We start from the raw sequence: 27,537 nt of genomic DNA, 5'->3' as shown, positions 1-27,537 counted from the left end.
TGTCATTTTCGTGTTTTTTTACCGACTTCAAAATAATAATAATAAAACCCTATTTAAACACCTCCTACATGTCCGGCGCCCAAACCTATTTCATAAACCCCTGGATCCGTCCATTTTACATCATGTTCAATCATCTCTTTACAATTGGTGAATGTATTACTTTTCACACATTGTTTGTTGAAGAAACAAAATTTTAAATGACTCTTATATTTCAAATAAACAGACGTTTTCTGATAAAATATTAAAAGGAAATTTAATTTTGTCAGATGTTTGCAGAATCGTTTTAGAACTCCTAGCAGAGTAAAACCAGACTCATGCAAATATGAAACGGAAATATTTTTTTTACATCTCATAAGAATCGGGAGGGTGGATCACACGCTTGGACGTGATAAATATGTTAAGGGACAAGTTAAACAACAATTTTGGAACAGAAGTATTGAATATGTTGTTATATAACTTTTATTTTTATTGTGTTTTTCCTCCCTTTCCACAGGGTAAAGGCGCACAGGTTACGTATTGGTTGATTGGAGAGCGAAGTACAAACGACGACTAGATCAAAGCATAACTATCGAGTTGTCTTCACAAATTACAGACACTTTCTGGCATTGAACAACGTTTACCTCGAATTTTCCAGGAATTGTACACCCTTCTATAAAGTACAGACTATCTACCGTATATGTGTTAATAACCGGTATGTATTGAAATAGTGTTTAGTACAGTTATCATGTATCTGGACAAGCGACAGGTATTTGGATTGAGCTTTCAGTATAACAAGATTGTTTTTTCGAGAAGCTTGAAAACCATTGTTTAGGTCATTATACTGAGATGTGCAAGTAAACATCAGGAAGCTTCAGCCTCTCACCAGAAATCTCAGACACAAAATACGGAGGACCATAATCAGTTCGTGTTTAGTATATAATTGTGCTGTGCCTATCGGTGTGGTGGTTGGGGTTGTGTTGGGTAATGTTTGGCATGCTTCCATCAAATGAGTGTCCAAGCACGCCTGTTATGAGCACAAACTTGGACTTCGCCATTGAGTTCTGTCCAAGACAGGTGATGTGCTTAAATATTTGTGTTCATAAATATTGTTATGTGTGTTACTTAGTGGTGTCAGAAACATTAAAACAAATATATAGAATCAATGTAATATTGTATTAAAGGCATGTCGTCACAGACTATTGACTATTGAATGATCTAACAAAGTATTTCCCGAAACGATATAAATTTGATTTGTCCCTAAATGTACATTTATTCAACTATCTGCGTAACCACTATACTCCACTTATTAATGATATTTTGTAAAAATAAATGCATTATGGCAATGGTCCATAATTAAAAAAGTAAAATTGCCGAGAGGGTTGACATGGATTTCATTCCATCATGGTTCATTTAGGATGATGTGATAGCAAGATTTGGTTTTCAAAAATTAGATGTAATTTTCATTTATTATCCACTTTTAGTGAAATAAGGTCCTTACATCCGTGACAGTATGCCTTTAAACAGTGTTAGCAGTGTACGTTATCTGTTGGTAAAAGATAGAAGTTGAATTGATGAAATGTATGGTTACTATAGGGTGTATACTACCAAATCAAATCCCATAGACGACAATAGTAACATATACGGCTAAAACTCCTACCTGCAACGTATCAACCGACATAAACGCCACGGATATAAATACTACCACCCCTTACACTTAAAGTGAATCAGAAAAAAATGGGGGTCAAGCTGCTCGTTTCTGAGATAACGGGTAGCGTCTATGACTACCCTAGTTTCGCACAAAATTTGAGTACTTTTTTTTACAGGTACCCCATACATGTTTCAAGCACAAGGCTACTTGACACATTGGTACTAGATGAAATAAAATTGCACATTTATTTTACCCAGATGAAACTATTATTTTTTACAACCAACACACTCACATTTATAACCAATCACAGGACTTGTGGTGTTCACTTCTCTATCAAAAGTTCGGTGCACCTCGAACTTTGACCCAGCCGGAAGTTATTTGGTATAGTACTACCTATACATTTCACACATCTCGTCCACTTTGCTACTTTTTACCATTTAATTACTATATTATCACTCTATTACTTTTTCTTCCAACGGATATAAATCGTCATGTGTTAAAACATTAAAGTTATAAATTGTTATCATATGTGCTATTCTGTAATTAAATTAAAAGTACACAGTAGTTTTAACAAAGAGTGTTTCATTTACTAATGCATTTCGTCCAGACGGCTAACATACTATTTTTGTAGATGGTTATAATTTTGTATTTTGAACGACCAAAATATCCTTCCTTTTTTGATGATATATATCCGACGCCAAATAAAACACTTTCTTTCTTGAGGAAATTTAAATACAGAATATCAGGTTACTACGTTTTGATATCGTGGTTATTTGGCGAGGTTTAGATAACGGTGTAACAGCCGAGCTTCAGCAATCATGCAACGCCTTTCAAGTTATAGTTTTGTAATATATTTCAGTCAAAAGGTATAAAAACTATTAATTTGATTGTGTAGAAACTACTTCCGGAAGTCGGACAATAGCAGGTGCCCAAAAGCATCTTGGGAAGTTATGTTTCCAAATTTAATATAAAATACTTTGATTATATTTCTGTCTGTTGTGTCACATTACACTTTTTGTATCTTTTTCTGTGAGAATAAACTCAAGTTTAGTGTGACCTTAAGAAGAAGCGCTACTAGCTGTTTTGTTTAATTAAAAACGTTGGCTTGTTCCGAATGGGAGCGAATAATGAAGAATTGAAAAGTAAGAGGTAATTTGATGTTACAGGAAGTGTAAATGTTACATTTATTTATGCAGTTCAACAATTCTTGCTGTAAATGGATGTTTAAAAAATAAGAAAACGACCTGCCTGAAAATTGAGCAAACATTCGTCATGCGCACAACTCATTTTCTAGTCACATGATAACACTTCGAATTATCAGGTAGGGGTTATCAGGTCAATAGGAAGCATGGTAGCATGGTAAGTAAATTTATTCAGTCCATTGATGAAATATATGGTAAATTATAAAATAAAAATATTTTAGAGGACGAACTCAATGGATAAATCAACCGGTGTGCTAACTGTGTCTTGGAGACCAGTTCTTGCCACATAAGTTGCTCCAACATATTAGAAGTTAAAGTCTGCTTTTCTTTAACGACACCACTACAGCACATTGATTAATTAATCATCGGTTATTGGATGTCAAACATTTGGTAATTCTGACATGTAGTCATCAGAGGAAACCTGCTAAAATGTTTTCTAATGCAGCAAGGGATCTTTTATATGCACTTTCCTACAGACAGGGAAGCCCATACCACTGGCTGGAATGAGAAAAAAACAATCAGTTGAATGGATTCCTAGAGGTGGTTGGATCCTGCGACGCAAGCACCTCAAGAGAGCAATCAACCCGCCGTATATTAGAAGAGACAGAACAGTAATATATGCCATATAGTAGCGCAGACAGGATAGAACATACCATGTTTTTAATATTACAATAAGAATATATAGACAAATCTGTGGCAGATTATACTCATGGACTATCGCACCTGATAACATCAGGTACCTGGGACACGGGCCCAGTCTACAAAACTCGAGTCTATTTACAGGACTCTCGGACCCGTGCAAGGGAGACCACTCTCATTTAATTATATTGTTTATGTAAATTTTTTCATATGCTTGCCGCCGGTTACAGGGAGGGGAAAACAAAAGTCGAATGTGTGGAATGCAATATAATGACATGATTTGGCATCTGTGTTCAGAGCTGGAATTACGATGCATAATGTTATTTCACTTTATGACTTTGTCTCATTATCATCTAGTGTAAGTTTCGGGTACTCGGTCGAGTTTGACCCTCGAGTACTCGAGTCCAAAATTTTGGACCAGTGGAGGCCCTACACCAAAATAATACATTTCATACGACCAAATATAAACAAATTACTGGAGTAATATAATAATAATAATAATAATAATAATAATAACAAGAACAGTCAAAAAGGCTTGAGAACTCTGATGATGATGGTGATGATGGTGGTAGTATTAATAAATTGGCAACAGGTACATTATAAAACTTAATACAAATCAACAAATTAGTACAAAAATAACAGTTTTATTGTATATAATGGTTATATACATCTCGTTTGTATTTAGTACATTTTCTGAATACCGATTCATTTGACAAAAGCATTTATTTTATACAAATTACTAAGCCAATTTTCTATATATCACAGATATTCCTAAAATACATTAATGACTGGTTTCTAATGCCAGAAATACACTAGTTGATTTTGTTATCGATGGATTGCATATTTGGCGTGAGAGGGAAGGTCATAAATTTTGTCCAGCAAGAAAGATTACAACGTACTGAATGTGTTTCGAATTTAGTCAAACTGGTGACATTCATCAGGGGCCTAATTGATAAAGCTATCTTAGGCTCTGCTAGACAACAAAGCATCCTCTTTGTAAGTCTTTTAGCACTGCACTGCGAGATCGTAAAGTTGCGAGAGTTTGGTGAATTAGGCCTCAGATCCCTATACACGTGACTGCAATCACGCATGCTATTGGTTTGAATTGGCTGCAGACAGGGCCAGACAAAATCATGAAAGTGGTATTGTCAGATATTTGCTGGCAATCTCCGACATCTTGACACATACACCTCGGAATTCGCAGCGTGTGGATCAATAGCTAAATCTGAACGAAAAAACCGTAACACACGATCAGGGCCGTATCACTGAATTTTGAAAATAGTGGTTGATTCCAAGAATCGCTATCTAGTGTCTTGTCTATAAGAGGACGGTTACTCCTGACGAGATCGTTGTCTGAAGATTTCATCCCTCTTACACCACCACAAAGAGAACTGCCACTCGGATAACTTTACCAAATCAAAGTTAGAAGAGGACACGTACTCATGGATCACTGTCATAACAGTTCTCCCGAGAAATCCTTCACTAGAGTATTCATCCGTTTTGCACCGTCACAAAGTGGACTGCCATTCTCAAACAAGTTTACAAAATTAACACTAGAACAGGACACGCACTCATGAATCACTGTCGTAACAGTTCTCCCGAGAAAGCCCTTACTAGAGATTTCATCCCTTTTTGCACCGTCACAAATATGACTGCGATACCAAACCAAACTACTAAATTAACACTGAAATTTATTCAGGGCTAGCTTTGATTGAAGAGAAAGTTATAAAAGAATGATTATCGGAATGAACTTACATTTCTGTTTACAAAATAATAAAGCATTGCAGACGTAGAGATTATTCCAGCTTACAATCATCATACACATCTTATGACCGTCATATATCCGGATACACTGCCTAGGCGTCACAAAGGGAATTGGACTGGGCCTGGGCCCGTGCTTATAACACGTTTAGAGTCCAGGCTCGATCTCTAATGACGTCACACGCATACAATTTGTATGGCCTTGTCGTGACATCAGAAAGAAATGTTTTATTTAACGACGCACTCAACACATTTTATTTACGGTTATATAGCGTCAGACATATAGTTAAGAAACACACACAGGTTGAGAGGAAACCCGCTGTCGCCACTACATGGGCTACTCTTTTCCGATTAGCAGCAAGGGATCTTTTATTTGAGCTTCCCACAGGCAGGATAGCACAAACCATGACCTTTGTTGAACCAGTTATGGATCACTGGTCGGTGCAAGTGGTTTTCACCTACCCATTGAGCTTTGCGAAGCACTCACTCAGGGTTTGGAGTCGGTATCTGGATTAAAAATCCCATGCCTCGACTGGGATCCAAACCCAGTACCTGCCAGCCTGTAGACCGATGGCCTAACTACGACGCCACCAAGGCCGGTGTCGTGACATCAGAGTCTTGGGTCTAGACTAAACGTTTTATAAGCACCAGGCCTGGTTGGTCGAGTGGTTACTGTCGCGGATTGTCACATGTCATGCGAATAGGTGCAGTAGGTTCGAATCCTGCCGGCGGATACTTTGTGTTTTAAAATATTAATATAGATACTTTGTACTTATTTGTGTTATGATCAACTTGTGTAAGCATATTTGCAATTTACTTGTACTGTATTGCCAAGGTTAATTTCATATACATTGGTAGATATTAACCGGTAAATGCAGTGATATTTGTACACTTACTTTCATACTAAGTAGGGGCGTGACGTAGCTCAGTGGTACAGCGCTCGCTTAATGCTCGAACAATATAGGATCGATAAAATAAAATATTTCCTTCATATAGCCGTAGTTAAAATAAATAATTAAATTAAATTAAATATTTCTTCCTTTCGTCATTCAAAATTATTTAGATACATATCTGTCGAAATTAACAACTAAAAGCAATGGTATTTTTACACGTACGTTTTTTTTTCAATATTAATTTTATAAATATAGGTAGACATTAACAAATAAAAGCACACATTTTTGTGGTTTTTTAGTGTGGGGGGGGGGGGGGGGTTGACTCCAAAAATTCCTTTTATCAGACTAGTAGTGTGATCAAACATATTGCTTAGCTTTTTTGTCTTCATTTATTTTTATGTTTTATGTTCCGATACAAAACCTGGAATTCACGGAAGCACACAATCCAGATCAATTCGCAGCCTGACATCACGAAAGATCTATTTCTCGTGTATTAGCCATGTGCTTAAAGGGACAGACCCTAGTTTTTAAACACTAACGCATATTTTTCCCCTACTAGAGCCGATTATGATCACTGAAATCAAACATTACTTATATTGGATTGCTTAGATTATCCATTTCCGTACAACCGAAGTGTTTCTGGTCATCCTGGTGTTTCTAATACCACATAATGCATTTTTCATATTTTTAAAAACGCACGTGCGTCTGAGACGTAATGATTATGGAGTCGCGTTTTAGTCTATTTTTAAGGGTATTTCAACGTAGCAGACTCTTCTGTCACTGTTGTATCCAACTTTGCTACATGTTTGTAAATTAACCAAACTTAGTGTCCATTGTTATGAGTTGAATCTAGGATCTAGGTGAAAAATCTTCCTTACTGTTTAAAAGCTAGGATCTGTACCTTTACAGATATCTTGGTGCATATCAAAGTGATACCTCCCACTAGAATATCAAGTGAGACGTAACACCTCGACGTCATAGGACTGGCATATTAGGACCTTACCGAAACGTTAAACGAGTTTAGTGATATAAATTGAAATCGATTAATGGGTAATAAAAAGGATATTAAACTCGCTACCGTGTGGTATCCTGTTTATGTCCCATGTGAAATAATTGTCATTGTCACTCGCTAAAGCTCGTGATAAAACATATTTCACTGGCGACATAAACATGATACGAAATGGAAGCTCGTTTAATATGCTATAAATATGTACCAGTTTATGAGCTGTGCATAGTTCTCACAGGAAAGTCGGGTCATGATGGTATAAACAGTTGTAGCAAATATTTACAACATTATTTGTGTAATTAGTTCACAATTAATGTTCCGTATATCATATATCCTAAACGACTGACAATAACTAGAACTACCTGTGACCGTTAATGTCAATACATCATTCAAAAGTTGAAAGTGTTCATATTAGAACCAGCGCCAATAATGTTATCTGGGATACCAAAAATAATATGTAACATTTCTGGAGACGGCAATAAAAGTAAAATTGTTTCTCACATGATCAAAATATTATTTTTAAAATTAAAAACAAAATTAAAGTAATTTTAACAGATAACTGAGATGTGACGATATTGGCGTTCGAGGTGTCAGGTTGTTTTTTGGGTATAGGTGTTTTCGTTGTTCTTTGTTGTCGTTTTCCAGCATCGTCAAAAGTAGGGCACGCTTCTGTCCATCCGGGGCGCTCCATTTTGTTTTGTTCTTTCAGCCAATCAACAAGCGGCTTAAAATATTTAATCAGTGGGCCCACGTCCATCTTTCGCTGACCAGTCATTTGTTCCATAACATCTGGCCACGGTTTTGAGGAACCAAGCCGAAGCATATCCCTGTCAAAATAATTAACAGTTATATTATTTATGTACGAGAGAGAGAGAGAGAGAGAGAGAGAGAGAGAGAGAGAGAGAGAGAGAGAGAGAGAGAGAGAGAGAGAGAGAGACAGACAGACAGACAGACAGACAGCGAGACAGAGAGAGAGAGTGAGTTTGGAATGTGATAATAAACGATTAGTTATTAATTATTACAGTTACGTATTAAATGTAGTATATACAAGATTTATGGGGGAAGACCTTTCCTCCTCCAAACTAAAACCAAGACTCTAATGCCATGGCAACGCCATATAAACAGTATGACATAATTAGAGATTTGCGTCTAAACGATATACGGTCATGCCCTGCCTGTGTACAGGACCTTAGCTGGGAATTTTTGTATGGGGAAGCAAATGGATTTGTGGAACGAAATAGCATGGAACGCGCACGACACTTGGGGATCCGAGGGCATGATATCTGTGATATTTTGAAATCTAGAGGCTCTGAAATACCAGTTTGCGGCCATTTCAGTGAGGTTACATACTCAAAACGTCAATATCAAAATTTTTTTTTTTTTTTGGGGGGGGGGGGGGGGGCAATTCACTACGGCCCTGGTGTGTGTGTTCAGGATGGGTGGGGGCAGCGTGTTGACGTACCCCAGTAGCTTGCCAGCTGCTGCAGACTGGTAGATGTCACACTTGTGAAGAGGACCGGTGTGTCCCGCCGCCTCACACAGGGCCTTGTGGAACTGGAACTGGACGACAAAACTCACGAAGTATCTGAAATATCAATTGAACACTTTGTAATGTGTCAACCAACCAACTTACTAATCAATTAACCAACCAATCAATCGTTCAAAGAACTAGCCAAACAATCAACAAATAATTGATCTAATCATTCAACCCACTAATCAATTAATCCACCAACCAACCAACCGATCATTCAACCAACCAACCAACCAACCATTCATTCAACCAATTAACCAACGAACTAACCAAACAACCACTCAACCACGCAACCAGCCATTCGACTAACAAACAAATCATTGAACCAACCAAGCATTCAAACAGTCAGCCGAACAACAAACTATTCAACCAACCAACCAACATTGCAACCAACCAACTGAGAAATGTGTTCAATACAGGGTATGGTGGGTACGACCACGTTTTAAAAGAATGCATTACATTATGATAATTTACATTTATAGATATAGATATATAAAATATAATATTTTCATAATGTTCTCCCAGTGGAAACATTTATCCAACTCCCTCATACATTGTATTGAATTTTTGTTTTGTTTTTTTAATTGCTTTTTTTAATATACTACTCAAAAGAATTTAAGGGTCAAAAATTTATAACCAAATAAGTTTCAGAGTGTATTAGATTGATGATGTAAACTATACCAAAATTTTATTTATTGTTCCATATTTACAAAAAAACACAAATAAACGTCACTGTATACAAGAAAGTCACATGACATGTTGTCAAAGTTGAAGGTTGTCAAACATGGATTTTACACATTAGAACATTCGTTTAATAGTGTGTGAATCCACCCCTGGCGCGAATACACTCGACACATCGTTGCCTCATGCTGTTGATCAGACGTCTGAAGAACTCTGGGGAATGGCCTGCCACTCTGCCATAAGAAGGTGATCCAGATCATGAAGGTTGGCCGGAGGGGCATGGTTATCCCGAACTCTCCTGCCTAATTCGTCCCAGGCGTTCTCTATTGGGGCCAAGTCAGGTGAATATGCTGGCCAATCCATCCTGGTGATACCTTGTTGTCTGAGAAAGTCCGTTACCACCCTGGCGCGGTGGGGTCTGGCATTGTCATCCTGCAGAACTGCCCCGCCGCCAATCTGCTGAAGGCCTGGGAGAACCAACGGCCGGATAATCTCATTCAGATAGCGGATTCCATTCAGATTGCCATCCACCACATAGAGGGGGGTCCTGTGGTGGATAGAGATGCCGCCCCACACCATGACGCTGCCACCACCGAAACGGTGACGTTGTCTAACGTTAACGTCAGCGAAGCGCTCCCCAGGACATCTGTAGACACGAACCCGACCGTCGTTGAACTGGAGACTAAACCTGGACTCATCAGTGAACATCACTCGACCCCACTGAACACGTTGCCACCGCAGATGAAGCGTGCACCAGTGACGTCTGGCCGTTCTGTGACGTGGTAGGAGTGGTGGTCGAACAGCCTGGCGACGGCAGCGTAGATTATTGGCTCTCAGACACTCGAGTTCCAGTCGCAGTCCGCAGATTGTCACGTAATCGGCGTGCAGTGGTTGTGCGTTGACGTAGAGCCATATTGGTGATGTAGCGGTCCTCTCTATTTGTAGTGCTTCGGGGTCTTCCCGAACGTGGACGATTTCGAACAGAATTCGTTGCTTGGTACCGTTGCCACAGTCGGCCAACGACACTCTGACTGACACCAAGTCTCAGAGCAACATTTCTTTGCGTATTTCAATCCTGAAGTCAAGCAATAGCCCTTCCTCGATCTTCGATAGTCAGTTGAAGTCGTACCATTGTCGAATTTGGAGTGTGCACCGTACACGAACGCAAGCTCCAATTATACGGAAATTCAGCATTGGGAACATGGAATACACGTGCAAAGCGTGCAAATGAAGCGCTTTGTGAAAAAGCAAGTTATGGGCACTTAGCAGACCTTTCGCCCTAATTTACGTGCAAATGTAAGCATGTTTTCGCCATTAGAACTAGTCGACAGTGTCAGTGACAGTGGATTTTAATTCATTTATGGGTTGCTTAGACCCACTTTCGTCAAAATGGAACAATACCATGCGTAACATTATGGTCTAGCTAATATAATTGACATTCAGAAAATAATGTCGAAAATATCGTCCGACCCTTAAATTCTTTTGAGTAGTATATATATATATTTACTACCCCATATCGTAATAGCGGTGTCAGGGTTGATTCACTGCTGTACATACATATCTTACAAAATAAGATGACACATTAAAGCAACAGTTTATATACATGCGGACAGAGTGTTTTTCTGATCTGGGATTTTAAATAAAAAAGAGCGAAATAATTTATTTTTACCTCAAGTCCTATATTTACGATCTGAGCGAACACATATTTTGAATTTGGTGTTACATCATTTACAAATGTTACATCATTTACAACTTTCGTGAATACAACATGCATTTTTGAACATCCCGCGTGGTTCTGGTTTGTGGAACACACTATAATAACTAATAATATTACTAATGTATACACCGTAAACACACAATTTATAGGCACACACATATACATTACTCATAACATAAATATGTACATTCACATAATACATTAACCATAATCCACCATATATTATATATTCATCATATAATAATACATTGCAGTGCATTGAAGAGAGTGATAAGAAGATCTATTACACTTTATCTTTTCTCCGAGTTGTTGCTGCTAATAGATTTTACACAGTTGTGTTAACTGCTTTGTGTTATTCATGGACAGTAGTTGTGTTAGGTCTCACTACACAGATCACTTCCGGGTGAGAGTTGATTGATCACGGTCCACTATAGTTCCTAATTGTGACACATGTTATGGTTCACATATTCACTTCTAGGAAATGGTGAAGAATTAAAACAATATGTATGTTTAATGGTAAGCCTTCTGGCTGTATTTTGCCCATCTTATTTTGTAATATTGTGCATCGACCTTTTGGGACATGGGTATATAGCGCAAGTGACAGCCGGAGTGAATCGGTTAATGAACCACCTGTTCGGACCGGTACTACAGCTAGATGCGGTTATCTAGCAAAAAACCGAGACGGAAATGTTCTCATTTTTGGAGTGAAAATAAATGTTTATATAATGTATGTTCGCAATGGTGTATGTTGTTAGTGCCAACGAGAACCCGTTCTATTGGTAATCTTCGTTTGAAGTTGGGCAATGTAACATGGGTTTCAATGGCAGATGACATCTGTGTAGTGAGACCTTAGTTTCAATGAAGATGGTCGGGTATAATAATATGGCTCAATATATATGCCTCCCATAGTACTATAAAATGGACAAACTAATATGAAGTGGATCAGATTAAGCAGACACAATTACATTGTTCTAAAACTAACTCACCTAATATATGGTGTATTATCAGGTATGTGGTATTTTGCTCCGGGGTCAAAGTCTTGTTCGGTTCGTTTAACAGGAGGTGAGATACCTTGGTATTTGCATCTGTGTTTATTGAGAGAGACACATCAAAACACAATATAAGCAAATGATTAAAACAGCAATACATATATCACTTACGTTATAGCAATTTTGTAATATAGAGAGGATTCGTCACTTGTGTTTTTTAATATGTAAAATATAAACCGAATCCACGTTAATCGGTATTTGTTGAGACTCTACCGAGACCAATACCGACTAACTAGACGAGGTTGATATTTTACATATTAAAACAAACGAGTACATAATTCTATTTATCATATAATATCTTACATTTTCAGTGCAATCAAAGTATGTGATATTTTTCAGATCACATACTTTAAGAATTTGATAACTTTGCAAATTAGATCAAATTAGTCGAGGTCTCGGCACTAGCTTTATTGACATTTAACCAAACGTACTTGGGTGACACTCCATGATTGACGTATGCATTCATAGTCATCAAATAAAAACATTTCAATGGCAGTTTGACACTGAAAGCGTTCAGAAAACAAAAAACGTTAGGCATAACTTTATTTTGATGTAAGGACATCCAAAATGACGTCATTCGAGTTTGACGTCATTTCCATTCAAAAATACACCGCGCCACATATTCTTACGTCATTTGAATATCTAGTAATGGCGGACTGGAATTAAAGTTGCGTGTACAGTTTACAAAAACACGTTGTATTAAGCTTGAGCTTATATGATAAAGAGATTATTACCCTCGTGTATTTCGGTATCGTCAATATCATATATTAGGAATAAAAATAATGTATTATGCGAGCCTCTGGCGATTTGTATTCCTAATATATGATACTGACGATACCGAAAAACACTCTGGTAATAACCTCTATATATCCTATAACTCTTCGAAAATATCATTTTTATTCGATGTTTTGTAAATCACAGTACTAAAGTCTCCTCCTTCGGGAATATGACGTCATCAAGATTAGCACAAATTAGTTTGACGTCACGCATTTTAACTAAATCTTATGAAAATGTTACGCTCAGGTAAACAAATGACCCACTGACAGCAACACATTATTACCTACAGACCTTGCAAATTGCATATACCTTTAAATTTGTATACCATTATCACACACGTTATTACACTAAATTATTACAATGGTTTATGACAAAGATATCAAAGGTAAGTTATAGGATAACTGAACGTATATAATCAAATGTAAATAAACACAATTCAATAAAATATATATTGTAAATTAAGAAAATAATACATCATGATATTATTTCGTTGAGACAGATACACACAAAAATGTGTATTTGTATTAATGTGTCTGGCAAATGCAGACAGATAGACAGACGGATTGAATAGTATTAGTAGCATTGTAATTAGCAACTCTATACAGAGTTATCGTTCCAGCCATTACACCAGTTGTGGAGCACTGACTGGAACAAGAAATAGCCCACCGACGGGAATCGATCCTAGATCGATCACGCATCAGGCGAGCGCTGTACCACTGAAGTACGCGTCACCACTTATTTATTTACAGAATAAACATGTAGCTTGTCTGTTTCCAAGTAGATGAACATTAAGCTATATCCATGGTACCAACCGTCAACGATGTCCGTTTTAAGATGGCCAGTGATGATTCAAAACATAATCCAATGAATCTTTTGAGCTCTGCTTTATTCACCATGAAATTTTTCAAACCAGTCATGGTAGTGGCAGTCCTCCTATCGTGAAATTTGAAATTTTATTTCGGTACACCCAGGCCGTCAAACGACATCATATGAGGAATTATTGTATTTACAGGTATATCCAAGTGGATACTAATGGAAAAATATAGCGGGTTTCCTGTCTAAGATTATATATAAAAATTACCAAATGTTTGACATCCAATAGCCGGTTATTAATAAATCAGTGTGCTCTAGTGGTGTCGTTAAACAAAACAAACAAAACAAACAAACAAACGACCCTAGAGCTCGTTTGGGATAAGTGCACCCGTGATGACAACTGCACTCATGAGTCTCTGTCATAACAGTGCTGATATCAGGTGTTCACGACAGGTGAGCATGTCCTGCCCCAGTGGAGGGACCCGTCATGTGTATGCTTTCTGTTTACCTGAGCTCCCACCACTTTGCGTTGTATCTATCTGACGTGGTTTCCCCGCTGAACACGCTCCACCTCCACTGGTCTATCAGGTAGCCAAACGGCAGGAACGCTATTTTCTCCAAAGACATTTTTAGCAAGAAATTAATGTCGTCCACTGTAACAAAAAACCACCTGCATTAGTGTCTACTGATTCCACTGATGCCACAGCAAGCTATCCTTTTGATTTATTTCTATTTCTGTTTTATGGTTCTATAATGGTCATTTCAAAATGTTAGCCGTACATGTGGATTTTAATAATTATAAACACATTATATTTAACATTGCATCGTAATGTCCAATTACAAAATTTTAAAATCGCACACCCTAGTTTACCCGTAAAAATTACAGTGAGTTTGTTTAATCTACAAATCAGTAAAATATTGGATAAAGTTACAATAGAGAACATGATGTTGAAAAAGGGAAATAAGGGTGGAAATACCCTTAAATATAGAGCTTGTCTCCACAACCATTACTTCTCAGATTACGTGCGCTTTTAAACATAAGAAAAATGCATTTCATGGTATTAGAAACACCAGAATGACCAGAAACTCTTTGGATGTACGAAAATGGATAATCTAAACAATACAATCTAAGCAATGTCTGATTTCAATTGTCAAAAACGACTTTTGATGTTGAGAAATATCCTGCATTGATTAAAAACTTAAATCTGTCCCTTTAATGTATGTTGCTACTAAATGAACAATGCCAAATATGGAGCGTTGGTAACGTCACCAAGCTTTCGAAAGCTATTTGGATGACATTAATGGTTGCCAGATAGGGATAAACGTTTTGACAATAGATAAAAAGGTAAAAGTCTTAATAAGTTACCTTACAAACATTTCTATATAACTACTAATATTTGAAATGTGGGTGGATTTATGCTGACAGCATTGCTGTCCTATACATTTGTAAAATAATTTCATTAAACATTACAGAGCACACACAATACTAATAGAATCCATTAACTAATCACCGATACATGATATTCACTGCGAAAAACATATTATAAAACCAGAAAAATCATCAATACAATCTATCTATAAAGGAAACTAAGTGTAATATAAATGGATTCATTAATTATGGAGTGTGTTTCGTGGGTTTTTTTAAACCCACACATTTAATCCATTATTATGGGAAATGGATGTAACAACATACATTTTTTGTCAGAAATACAGGTTATATCCACAGTGGTTATTCCAAAATTGATTAAATCCACTTATCTCGTTGACATAAATCAGTGGTACATACATGAATATAATCATCTGAAACAGAACATATATTTACTCAAATTAACATCATTTAAAGTAAACGGGTTTGGGGATAAAACACTCTTCAATGGTTAATTCAACTCTTACAGTAATTGTCTTGACTCTCGCCTAGCAGACCAATTCTACGAAGATGTTTTGGTGTTGCAACTGACAGAGCCATTGTGTCTCCAATAGCTTCATGGAATCCTGAAAACAGATCAGTGTATACAATCCTGGATACAGAACAATTCATGGAATCCTGGAAATTGAACAATGCATTGAACAATGGAAACAGACCAATTCGTGGAATTCAATATTGTTTAAAAGGGACTCTTCTGAGTGTCCTGGATTATAAGATGTTTTAGACTAATAAAATTTGGTAATGACTCGTATAACAAATTAAGTATATTTTCTTGTTTAGAATGTCTGTGTCTGTATATTAAATGTGATTCTAATCATCATAATAATTGTAAGTAGCCCAAACAGGATTTTGGTACGTAAAAAAATAATTACATTTTAGGAAATAAAATGAATTTGACCTAGTACAAATTCTAGGACGATCAGAAACATGTTTAATGTACAACCACTAATATTGTATTTAGACAGATATATTTTATCTGTAATTACAGTCGTTGAAAGGTCTCTGTTGGTCGACATTATCTTATCAATCAAGACAGACTCTGGAGAATCACTTTAATACAATATTTATTACTTATTACGGGTATTTTCACTGGATAACAAAAACATCCTATATCAAGACCTCTCCTTATAATTTATGATTAAAAGTATGTTTATAAAGAAAATAACGTCAATATAATAATTTAAATAGTAAAAGGTGTGAAAAAGTTAGTTACTCATATATTATTTAAAACCTAGTTAGAACAAAATGAGTAAGGGGATCCTATAAATAAAGTAATTCGGGGAATCATATAAACACAAGATGTGTAGAAACAGAACAATTCGTCTAAACAATATTTATTTCTGTCAAATACAAACAAAAGAAGATTTATGATTTTTAGCTGGTAAATGTATGGCATCCCATAACAGAACAATACAAGAATTCCAACAGCAGAACAGGTCAAGAAATCCTATAAACGGATCTAAAACAATTGACTTAAAAATAATATTTATAACTCTCAAATACAAACCAAAGCAAACATTGCGATGGGCCAACAGGCCTATAATATGACCTCTTCCTACATTTTACAAAAGAAATATTTCTATAAATAAGTGAACAGCATGAAACCTATAGTCTATCCCATCCACCTACAAAACATGTTTTTTTTTTTTGTAAATAATTTCAGTTTGGTTTGACCTAAGAAAAAAGGTAAAAGTGTTTTGGAAATTTTTTATTCTTTTTGTGTGCAATTTAGAACACAATCGACTCAGAAATAAATAGCTTGTAGTAGATTCCATAGTATAAAAAAGGCATTCCCTGCGGGAAGGACTATAATAATCTAAAGAAAGAAAATAATTAATGGAATTCAATACAAATAATATTTCATGGGATCCCATAAGCAGAGCAATTGAAGGAATTCTATAAACAGTACTTTTCATAGAATCCTATAATGGGAACAAAAAAAGAAAGAATTTTTTATTTAACGACGCACTCAACACATTTTATTTACGGTTATATGGCGTCAGACATATGGTTAAGGACCACACAGATATTGAGAGCGGATACCTGCTGTTGCCACTACATGGGATACTCTTTCCGATTTGCAGCAAGAGATCTTTTATTTGCGCTACTCACAGGCAGGATAGTACAAACTATGGCCTTTGTTGAACCAGTTATGGATCACTGGTCGGTGCAAGTGGTTTACACCTACCCATTGAGCCTTGCGGAGCACTCACTCAGGGTTTGGAGTCGGTATCTGGATTAAAAATCCCATGCCTCGACTGGGATCCGAACCCAGTACCTACCAGCCTGTAGACCGATGGCCTAACCACTACGCCACCGAGGCCGGTCGGGAACAACAACGTAACCAATAAAGAGAACAATTCAAAGTAACCTATAAACAGAATAATTCAAGATATCCTATAAAAACAGAACTATTCATGAAATCCTATATTGGGAAGAAAGAAAATAATACATATAATTGATAACAATTCATGTAAATCCATTTATATTGGGAATTTTCTCTGAAAAATACAAAGATCTTTCAAATAAAGAACAGATAAATTTAAAGCGTGGCAATTTTAGCATCTAGATTATAACAACAGACCAATTAAACAGATGTATCAATAATTCCATTTACTTCAATCTATTATTTTGTATATTGTAATTTTCTCTGCATAAAATACAATGAGATCTTTCAAATAAAGAACAGATAAATTTAAAGCGTGGCACATTTTAGCATCTAGATTATGAACAACTTAAGATAAGAATAGATAACTTTAAAGCTTGGCACATTCTTAGCATCGTGATTACAAACAACTTAAAATACAATGAGATCTTTTAAATAAAGAACAGATAACTTTGAAGCTTGGCACATTCTTAGCATCTAGATTACGAATAAGATATGAGAGCTCTAACAGTTGTCACATAATCATTGGTCTTACCGGGATTTGCGCCGTCTCGAAAAGACTGGGGCTGGTGTTTGTACTGCAGAAAATACTGGATGTGTCCCATCTCGTGGTGGATAGTGACCAGGTCTTCCATGTTGATGTCCGTGCACATCTTAATTCTAAAATACACGCAGAAAAAGTGTAATTCATTTATAATGTAACACCAGACTTCCGTGGTGGAAAAACCAGTAAATGTCTTACCTACCATAAACTCGTTCGGTGAACTGTGATGAACATCCACACGTGTAACTACAAACCACGTTCAGTGATCTGTGACTTATAGTTTGTGAGAAATGTATCTAAATATGAAATTTAGTATTAAACTTTAACACAAACGTTGACGCCGTTGGAAAAATAATATCTCTGTCTCCCTTGTAAACTTCGTAAAGACGAGAACCCCCCCCCCTCCCCCCCCCCAAATGTAACGCAAAACAGGTCAACATATGTTTGCCCAATCAGTGAGACCCAACTCATTGACAGGAAAGGGAATCGATCCTTGACCGACCGCATATTAGGCGAGCGCTTTACCACGGGGTTATGTCCCACAGTCTGGTAAAAAAAAAGTAAACTAAAATATGAAAATGAAGGTATTTTCAGCAAATTACCGGAAATCTTTAGCATTGAAGAAATCCCAGGCGGATGCATGGCAAACCAAGTTAGATCTTCCTGCCGGCTTGGCCAGCACAGAATCCTTCCAGAAAGTGTCAGGCATCTTTTCCAGACCCAACGAGAGGAAGAAGTGTTCAGCAGTCCTGAACATCTGGTTCACGGTGTAGCCCTGTTAAAGGGAAAACGGAAGGAAGGAAAGAAATGTTTTATTTAACGACGCACTCAACACATTATATTTACGGTTATATGTTGTCGGACATTTGGTTAAGGACAACACAGATATTGAGAGAGAAAACCCGCTGTCGCCACTTCATGGGCTACTCTTTTTGATTAGCAGCAAGGGATCTGTTATATGCACCATCCCATAGACAGGATAGTACACACCATGGGCTTTGTTACACCAGTTGTAGAGCACTGGCTGGAACGAGAAATAGCCCAATGGATCCACCGATGGGGATAGATCCTAGTCCGACCGCGCATCAAGCGAACGCTTTACCACCGGCCTACGTTCCGCCCGAAAGGGAAACAGATATTCGTTATAATTATCACCTCACAGCGCATAAAAGACGGTCTCCTAACAACACAACATTTTGGTATTATAAACCTTTTTAGTTTATGAGATGTCAGAGATTGAATCATGGAACGTGTTTATGGGTTGAACAATGTAAAGTTTTGTTTTGTTTAACGACACCACTAGAGCACATTGATTTATTAATCACTGGCTATTTGATGTCAAAGATTTGGCAATTTGGTCATATAGTCTGAGATGAAACCCTTTACATTTTTTCATTAGTAGCAAGGGATCTTTCATATGCACCATCCCACAGACAGGATAGCACATACCACGGCCTTTGATATGCCAGTCGTTGTGCACTGGCTGGAACGATCTTTAAAATTATGATATCAGAACACATAAAATATGGTCTCCTCAGAATGCTAAATTTTACTATTTTTTAACGACTCAATGGGTAGGTGTAATTCCACTACACCCTCTTCTCTCTCACTAACCACTAACCAACTAACAACTAACCCACTGTCATGGGCACACACACCTCAGCTATCTGGGCTGTCTGGACAGCGTGCTTGAACCTTAATTGGATATAAGCACGAAAATAAGTTGAAATGAAAAGAAACGCAAAATTTTACTATTATAGACCGGCCTCGGTGGTGTTGTGGTTAAGCCATCAGATATAAGGCTGGTAAGTACAGGGTTCGCAGTCCGGTACAGCCTCCTAGCCAGAGCGAGATTTAACGACTCAATGGGTAGGTGTAAGACCACTAAACTCTCGTCTTTCATACTAACAACTAACCATCTCTCCTGGCCTGAAGCTCATGACAACTGAGCAAAATTTCACTCAGGAAATAAACATGATACGCAATGGAAGCTTGTTTAAAATACAATATAAATATACAATAAAATGTAGTTTGATGTGAATCACTAATATGCTATAAATATACAGTAAAATGTAGTTTGATGTGAATCACCAATATCCTATAAATATACAGTAAAACGTAGTTTAATGTGAATCACCAATATCCTATAAATATACAATAAAACGTAGTTTAATGTGAATCACCAATATCCTATAAATATACAATAAAACGTAGTTTAATGTGAATCACCAATATGCTATAAATATACAATAAAACGTAGTTTAATGTGAATCACCAATATCCTATAAATATACAATAAAACGTAGTTTAATGTGAATCACCAATATTCTATAAATATACAATAAAACGTAGTTTAATGTGAATCACCAATATCCTATAAATATACAATAAAACGTAGTTTAAAGTAAAGTGAATCACCAATATCCTATAAATATACAATAAAACGTAGTTTAATGTGAATCACCAATATCCTATAAATATACAATAAAACGTAGTTTAAAGTAAAGTGAATCACCAATATCCTATAAATATACAATAAAACGTAGTTTAAAGTGAATCACCAATATCCTATAAATATACAATAAAACGTAGTTTAATGTGAATCACCAATATCCTATAAATATACAATAAAACGTAGTTTAAAGTAAAGTGAATCACCAATATCCTATAAATATACAATAAAATGTAGTTTAACGTGAATCACCAATGTCCTATAGATATACAATAAAACGTAGTTTAACGTGAATCACCAATGTCCTATAGATATACAGTAAAATGTAGTTTAACGTGAATCACCAATGTCCTATAGATATACAATAAAATGTAGTTTAAAGTGAATCACCAATGTCCTATAGATATACAATAAAATGTAGTTTAACGTGAATCACCAATGTCCTATAGATATACAGTAAAATGTAGTTTAACGTGAATCACCAATGTCCTATAGATATACAATAAAATGTAGTTTAACGTGAATCACCAATGTCCTATAGATATACAATAAAATGTAGTTTAATGTGAATCACCAATGTCCTATAGATATACAGTAAAATGTAGTTTAACGTGAATCACCAATGTCCTATAGATATACAGTAAAACGTAGCTTAACGTGAATCACCAATGTCCTATAGATATACAGTAAAACGTAGTTTAACGTGAATCACCAATGTCCTATAGATATACAATAAAACGTAGTTTAATGTCCTATAAATATACAATAAAATGTAGTTTAACGTGAATCACCAATGTCCTATAGATATACAGTAAAACGTAGTTTAATGTGAATCACCAATGTCCTATAGATATACAGTAAAACGTAGTTTAACGTGAATCACCAATGTCCTATAGATATACAGTAAAACGTAGTTTAACGTGAATCACCAATGTCCTATAGATATACAGTAAAACGTAGTTTAACGTGAATCACCAATGTCCTATAGATATACAGTAAAACGTAGTTTAACGTGAATCACCAATGTCCTATAGATATACAGTAAAACGTAGTTTAACGTGAATCACCAATGTCCTATAGATATACAGTAAAACGTAGTTTAACGTGAATCACCAATATCCTATAGATATACAGTAAAACGTAGTTTAACGTGAATCACCAATATCCTATAGATATACAATAAAACGTAGTTTAACGTGAATCACCAATGTCCTATAGATATACAGTAAAACGTAGTTTAACGTGAATCACCAATATCCTATAGATATACAATAAAACGTAGTTTAATGTCCTATAGATATACAATAAAACGTAGTTTAACGTGAATCACCAATGTCCTATAGATATACAGTAAAACGTAGTTTAACGTGAATCACCAATGTCCTATAGATATACAGTAAAACGTAGTTTAACGTGAATCACCAATATCCTATAGATATACAATAAAACGTAGTTTAACGTGAATCACCAATATTACCTGACGAACCATGGCTGGTGTGATATCAACACTCGACCTGTTCTTGTAGGGTTGAAGAATGTCATATAAATTATTCCATTCCTGGGCCCACATATTGCCTGAAATTAAAGACGGAAAGGAAAATTAAGGAATGACTGTTTAACAGTACCTCAATACACTTGAACTAAGAATTTTTGGTTTCTGTCATATGGTTATTTTAACATTTCGCAGAGAGAAAAACGCACTAATCCTACGACAAATGTAGCAAAGGATCAATTATACACAATTTTGTATAAGTAGGGCAGTACATGTCACAGACTTTGAAATACAGTTTGCAGTCGGGCGTGCAGATGGTTGAAACACCCCTGCTCACACATATATTTTCTTATCTGGGGTTGCCCGACTCGAACCTTTATAGTCACAGTATAGAAGGAAGGAAATGTTTTATTTAACGACGCACTCAACACAATTTAGTTAAGGTTATATGGCGTCAGACATAAAGTGAAGGACCACATAGATATTGAGAGACAGAAACCCGCTGTCGCCACTTCATGGGCTACTCTTTTCGATTAGCAGCAAGGGATCTTTTATATGCACCATCCCACAGACAGGGTAACACATACCACGGCCTTTGATACACCATTCGTGGTACACTGACTGGAGCGAGAAATCACAGTATAGACCCATGCTGCTACAATAGCTGCACAAGTGTCTTTTATTTGACAGATCTGGTCGAGTCAACCAAGGACAATCGATCTTGTGGAATGGTTTACAACTGACCTACAAACTTCCCCCGACTTTGTGTTACACTGTATATCACACATCAGGATGTGACACTGGTTGGAACAGGAAGAAACGAGTCAGCCGAGGAAAAGCGATTCTGCAACCCACTGGTTCTCTACTACTAAGTTACATACTGCCCCTGCCTCCATGTCACACATCAGGATGGGGCGCTGGTTGGAACAGGAAGAAACCCGAGTCAGCCGAGGACAAGCGATTCTGCCACCCATTGGTTCTCTACTACTAAGCTACATACTGCCCCTGCCTCCATGTCACTCATCAGGATGGGGCACTGGTTGGAACTGGAAGAAACTCCAGACAACTGAAGACAAGAGATCCTGTGACAGATCACACCTCAGGCGAGTCCTCTACCACTAACCTACTTGCTGCTCCTGACTCCATGCCACAGTGTGTGTCACACATCTTACCTAGCAGGTGCGCAGGTATGTGTCCCGACTCAGGGAACTTGTGACCCGTGTAGACCTTCCGGAGCTCTTTCCTGACGTACGTGTGTAGCTGTTCGTACAGAGGACGAAGCTGAGTCAGCATATTCTCGAGATCCACCTGGAACGTGTCGCTCTCATAGGATGACCTCCAGTACTCACCAGTGTCAGGGTAACCTGCAGAGAAGAACACGTGTCAAATGATAATGATTATGATTCTAACATCAGAGGATAAAAATAATAGCCAAGGGGACAAAGTTTGTTTGTCTGTTTTGTTTTGTTTAACGACACCACTAGAGCACATTGATTTATTAATCTTCGGCTGTTGGATGTCAAACATTTGGTAATTATGACATATAGTCTTAGAGAGGAAACCCACTACATTTGTTTCCATTAACAGGGATCTTTTATATGCACCATCCCACAGACAGGATAGTACATACTACAGCCTTTGATAAACCAGTCGTAGTGCACTGGCTGGAACAAGAAATAGCCCAATTGGCCCACCGACGTGAGTCGATCCTAGACCGACTGTGCATCATGCGAGTGCTTTACACATGTCAAATGATAATAATTTTGAATCAATGAGTTTCCTATTATAGTATTTCTATAGTCAGTGACACTAAAATCTGAGGATGAAAATAACAGCAAATATGACAAACGATCATAAGAGTTCATTCCAACAGTAATAATTACAAAGCTAGCTAAGACTTGAAATCCATGGTAGTACTTAGCCTGAAATAACTAGTAATACGCTAGTGTTCGACAAATGTTTGAGAACGTCACCAGTCATCACAGAAACTTCGGCTAGTGCCCTACATATTATAGTAATACAGGTGATATATAGAGGATACTCCCCGAGTGTCTTGTGATATCATAATTTATCAGCACGAGTTGATAAAAGTATGAAATCTGAGGCTTGCCGAGGATTTTGTTTTACTTTTATCAACGAGTGTTGATAATTGATATTACATAGACACGAGGGGGTATTCTTTGCATCATCCATTATCATCCTTTTCATTTGCGACAATTGCAAACAATATCAGTAATGTGGGTTGAATGTCACTACCGATATATGGCAGCGGTAGACTCATTAACTAGCAGAACGACAGTGGCGTGACGTCACTAATGATAGGTTTAGCGCTGAAATATACACAGTGACATAACAAAAGAAGCGATATATCCTAGGAGAATATCCACAACAGCCTTTAATGGATGATAAAGTTCTCTAGCTGAGATTAAACATTCACTAGTGGATTTGTGAAGCCTGCTGTTACTAAGGGGTAGGGAAGGGGGGGGATGTAAAAAAAAACCCATCATGGAACAGTAAGGTGTCACTACACAGATGTCATCTGCCATTGAAACCCATGTTAAACTGCCCAACTTCAAGCGAAGATTGCCAATAGAACGGGTTCTCGTTGGCACTAACAACATACACCATTGAAAACATACATTATATAAGCATTTATTTTCACTCCAAAATTGAGAACATTTCCGTCTCAGTTTTTTGCTATATGACCGCATCTGGCTGTAGTACCGGTCCGAACAGGTGGTTCATTAACCGATTCACTGCGGCTGTTACTTGCGCTATATACCCATGTCCCAAAAGGTCGATGCACAATATTACAAAATAGCATGGCAAAATACAGCCAGAAGGCTTACCATTAAACATACATATTGTTTTGATTCTTCACCATTTCCTAGAAGTGAATATGTGAACCATAACATGTGTTCCAATTAGGAACTATAGTGGACCGTGATTAATGAACTCTCACCCGGAAGTCATCTGTGTAGTGAGACCTAAGATACAGTCTTCTCCAGCTAGACAGGAAATAACAAATGTAAACTAATCTGGGTCATATCTGCACAATGCAGAGTCGAATGGGCATATCACAGCATAGTGGTTGATTCCATGAATCCTTATCTAAGGCCTTATCTATAGGACGACAGCCACTCCAAAGGAGATCCTTTACTGGAGATTTCATCCCTCTTGCATCCCTACTCATTTCCTTGACTCCGTCATTACTGAGCGACACAAACTCCTCTACCTATATGCTTCCTATGCCTGCTACGTACAGCTCTGGAATTTAGAAAGATGTCATCCCTACCCAATTCCTTCACTCCGTCATTACTGAGCGACACAAACTCCTCTACCTATATGCTTCCTATGCCTGCTAGGTACAGCTCTGAGATTTAGAAAGATGTCATCCCTACCCATTTCCTTCACTCCGTCATTACTGAGCGACACAAACTCCTCTACCTCTATGCTTCCTATGCCTGCTAGGTACAGCTCTGGAATTTAGAAAGATGTCATCCCTACCCAATTCCTTCACTCCGTCATTACTGAGCGACACAAACTCCTCGTACAGAGACTTCATCTTCTTCCCCGTGCTGTCTCGCCACCCTCTCCACACGGTCAGCAGTTTGTCATAGTCGTGTGACGTCGACATTATCTTTTCCAGGTCTGAGAAAATAAAAAAATAAAATAATATTACAGGGAAAATCCAAAACAATATGTTGTGTATGGGAAGACTACTGGAAAAGGGGCGCATGGACCAATTCGTTAACAGTGCATATGCATCTCAAAGGGCAATCATTTTAAACCTCGAATTCCCTAAAACTCGAACTCCCTAAACCTCGAACTCCCAGAAAGTGGAACTAAAACTCGAACTCCCTGAAACTCGAACTATTTCGTCATCCCCCCGCAAGTTCGAGTTACCGAAGTTTGTCTGGATTCAGTTTGGAAAATGGTCACAATAATGACAAATGAAAGTAATATTTATATATTTTCAACATATAGTATTTTGTGTACTGTTTGTAATAACAATCCTTATAATTACAGCGAGTTCGAAATACATTGTTTTCATCTTTTCATTAACGTGGTATATGCTTTTCTATCTGTAGCAAAGTGTATATAAAAGATCCCTTGCTGCATTAGGGAAAATGTAGCGGGTTTCCTCTGATGACTACGAGTCAGAATTACCAAATGGCTGACATCCAATAGCCGATGCTTAATTAATCAACGTGATCCAGTGAAATAAACCAATAAAGAAACTTTTCATAAATCCATTTTCTGTAATTATGTACATTTGTTCGCGAAATAAATATCAAACACATGGCTGCCGTCTGTAAAGATAAAGTTATTAGCATTTGTCAAGTCGGTCCCTGCTTTGTTACTGACCTGGTTCAAGAGTCAGACATTTATTGTTCTCAAGACAAACGGTTCCAGTCCCATACATTCCTTCCATCTTTGACTGCAATTCATTCATCTAAAATAAATCATTCACAATATTACTGATTACATTACATTTCATGGTGTGGGGTTGTTTTTTTCGAATATGATTTTTGTTAACTCGTGATGTGTGAAAACCATATTTTGCTCACTGTTTCGCAATTCATGAAAATATGGTTTTCACACATCACTCGTTGAACATAAAAAAATTGTATTCGAAAAAAAACCCATGAGATAGCATGAGATAGCTTCTACTTACTATCCACATTTTTTAATATAACTGAGTTAATAAAAACCATACGAAGCACAATAACAAATAATAACAAGTGTAATGACATAATTTTGGGAACCGACGTCATAACATGACGATGCATCCCCGTTCCTAGCTCAGACTGTGCCCGTAAAAAAATTAATATGACGTCATTTCATCTTCTCCTTCTAGTTGTGATTGAAACATTTTGAGAGGGTATTTGTTATTCACAAAAAATAACATGGGCAATACCAAAAGCTCGTTTCGTAAAATGAGTGCGACACACAAGTTTGTATACTAATCTTTAAATATTTACCCTTTTCAGTTTTACTCTCTACCTCATGGCGCTCGTTCCTTTGTTGGTGATCATCGTATACTAATCTCTAAATATTTACCCTTTTCAGTTTTACTTTTTACCTCATGTCGCTCGTTCCTATGTTAGTGATTATTGTACAATAATCTCTAAATATTTACCCTTTTCAGTTTTGATTTGTCCCTCATGGCGCTCGTTCCTATGTTGGTGATCATCTTGAATCTTCTTTTCATCGTCCCATCGGTGAGGTTCTTCCAGTCGTAGGAATTGGCTATGGCAGCTGCCTCTTTCTCAAATGCTGCCAGGTAATTTCTGCCTTTCACCTGAAAATACAGAGTTGAAATTTCAAAGGCTGAGATCGATCAAAGGCCGTGGTATGTGCTATCCTGTCTGTGCATCTATACACTGGAGGCCGGATGTAGCTAAATGCTCGCTTCATGCACGGTCGGTTTGGGATCAATCTCCATCAGTGGGCCCATTGGGCTATTTCTCGTTCCAGTCAGTGCTCCCCAACTGGAATATCAAGGCCGTGGTATGTGCTATCCTGTCAATAGTATTA

The 27,537-nt window shown here is 37.1% G+C and overlaps 2 protein-coding genes across 2 annotated transcripts in view; one reads left to right on the top strand and one right to left on the bottom strand.

The window, feature by feature from the left end:
• The window catches only part of LOC121385489 (atrial natriuretic peptide receptor 1-like), a 34,883-nt gene extending 33,211 nt beyond the window's left edge, over positions 1-1,672 (top strand). Inside the window, exon 19 of the mRNA XM_041516188.1 lies at positions 494-1,672. Coding sequence (XP_041372122.1) covers positions 494-553 — 60 coding nt within the window. The 3' untranslated portion in view covers positions 554-1,672. The remainder of the gene's footprint in view (positions 1-493) is intronic.
• A 5,087-nt stretch (positions 1,673-6,759) lies between these two features.
• Positions 6,760-27,537, bottom strand: part of LOC121385251 — a 106,848-nt gene continuing 86,070 nt past the window's right edge. Inside the window, exons 50-61 of the mRNA XM_041515852.1 lie at positions 27,140-27,301; positions 26,365-26,452; positions 25,504-25,647; positions 23,169-23,360; positions 21,982-22,079; positions 18,655-18,827; positions 18,044-18,168; positions 15,590-15,688; positions 14,205-14,349; positions 12,044-12,142; positions 8,591-8,713; positions 6,760-7,955 (exon numbers count right to left, since the gene is read on the bottom strand). Of these exons, the coding sequence (XP_041371786.1) occupies positions 7,634-7,955; positions 8,591-8,713; positions 12,044-12,142; positions 14,205-14,349; positions 15,590-15,688; positions 18,044-18,168; positions 18,655-18,827; positions 21,982-22,079; positions 23,169-23,360; positions 25,504-25,647; positions 26,365-26,452; positions 27,140-27,301 (1,770 nt within the window). The 3' untranslated portion in view covers positions 6,760-7,633. The remainder of the gene's footprint in view (positions 7,956-8,590; positions 8,714-12,043; positions 12,143-14,204; positions 14,350-15,589; positions 15,689-18,043; positions 18,169-18,654; positions 18,828-21,981; positions 22,080-23,168; positions 23,361-25,503; positions 25,648-26,364; positions 26,453-27,139; positions 27,302-27,537) is intronic.

Source organism: Gigantopelta aegis, chromosome 11 (genome assembly GCF_016097555.1).
Source record: "Gigantopelta aegis isolate Gae_Host chromosome 11, Gae_host_genome, whole genome shotgun sequence".
Taxonomy (NCBI): Eukaryota; Metazoa; Mollusca; class Gastropoda; order Neomphalida; family Peltospiridae; genus Gigantopelta; species Gigantopelta aegis.
This window is presented reverse-complemented; position numbering and strand designations above follow the sequence as displayed.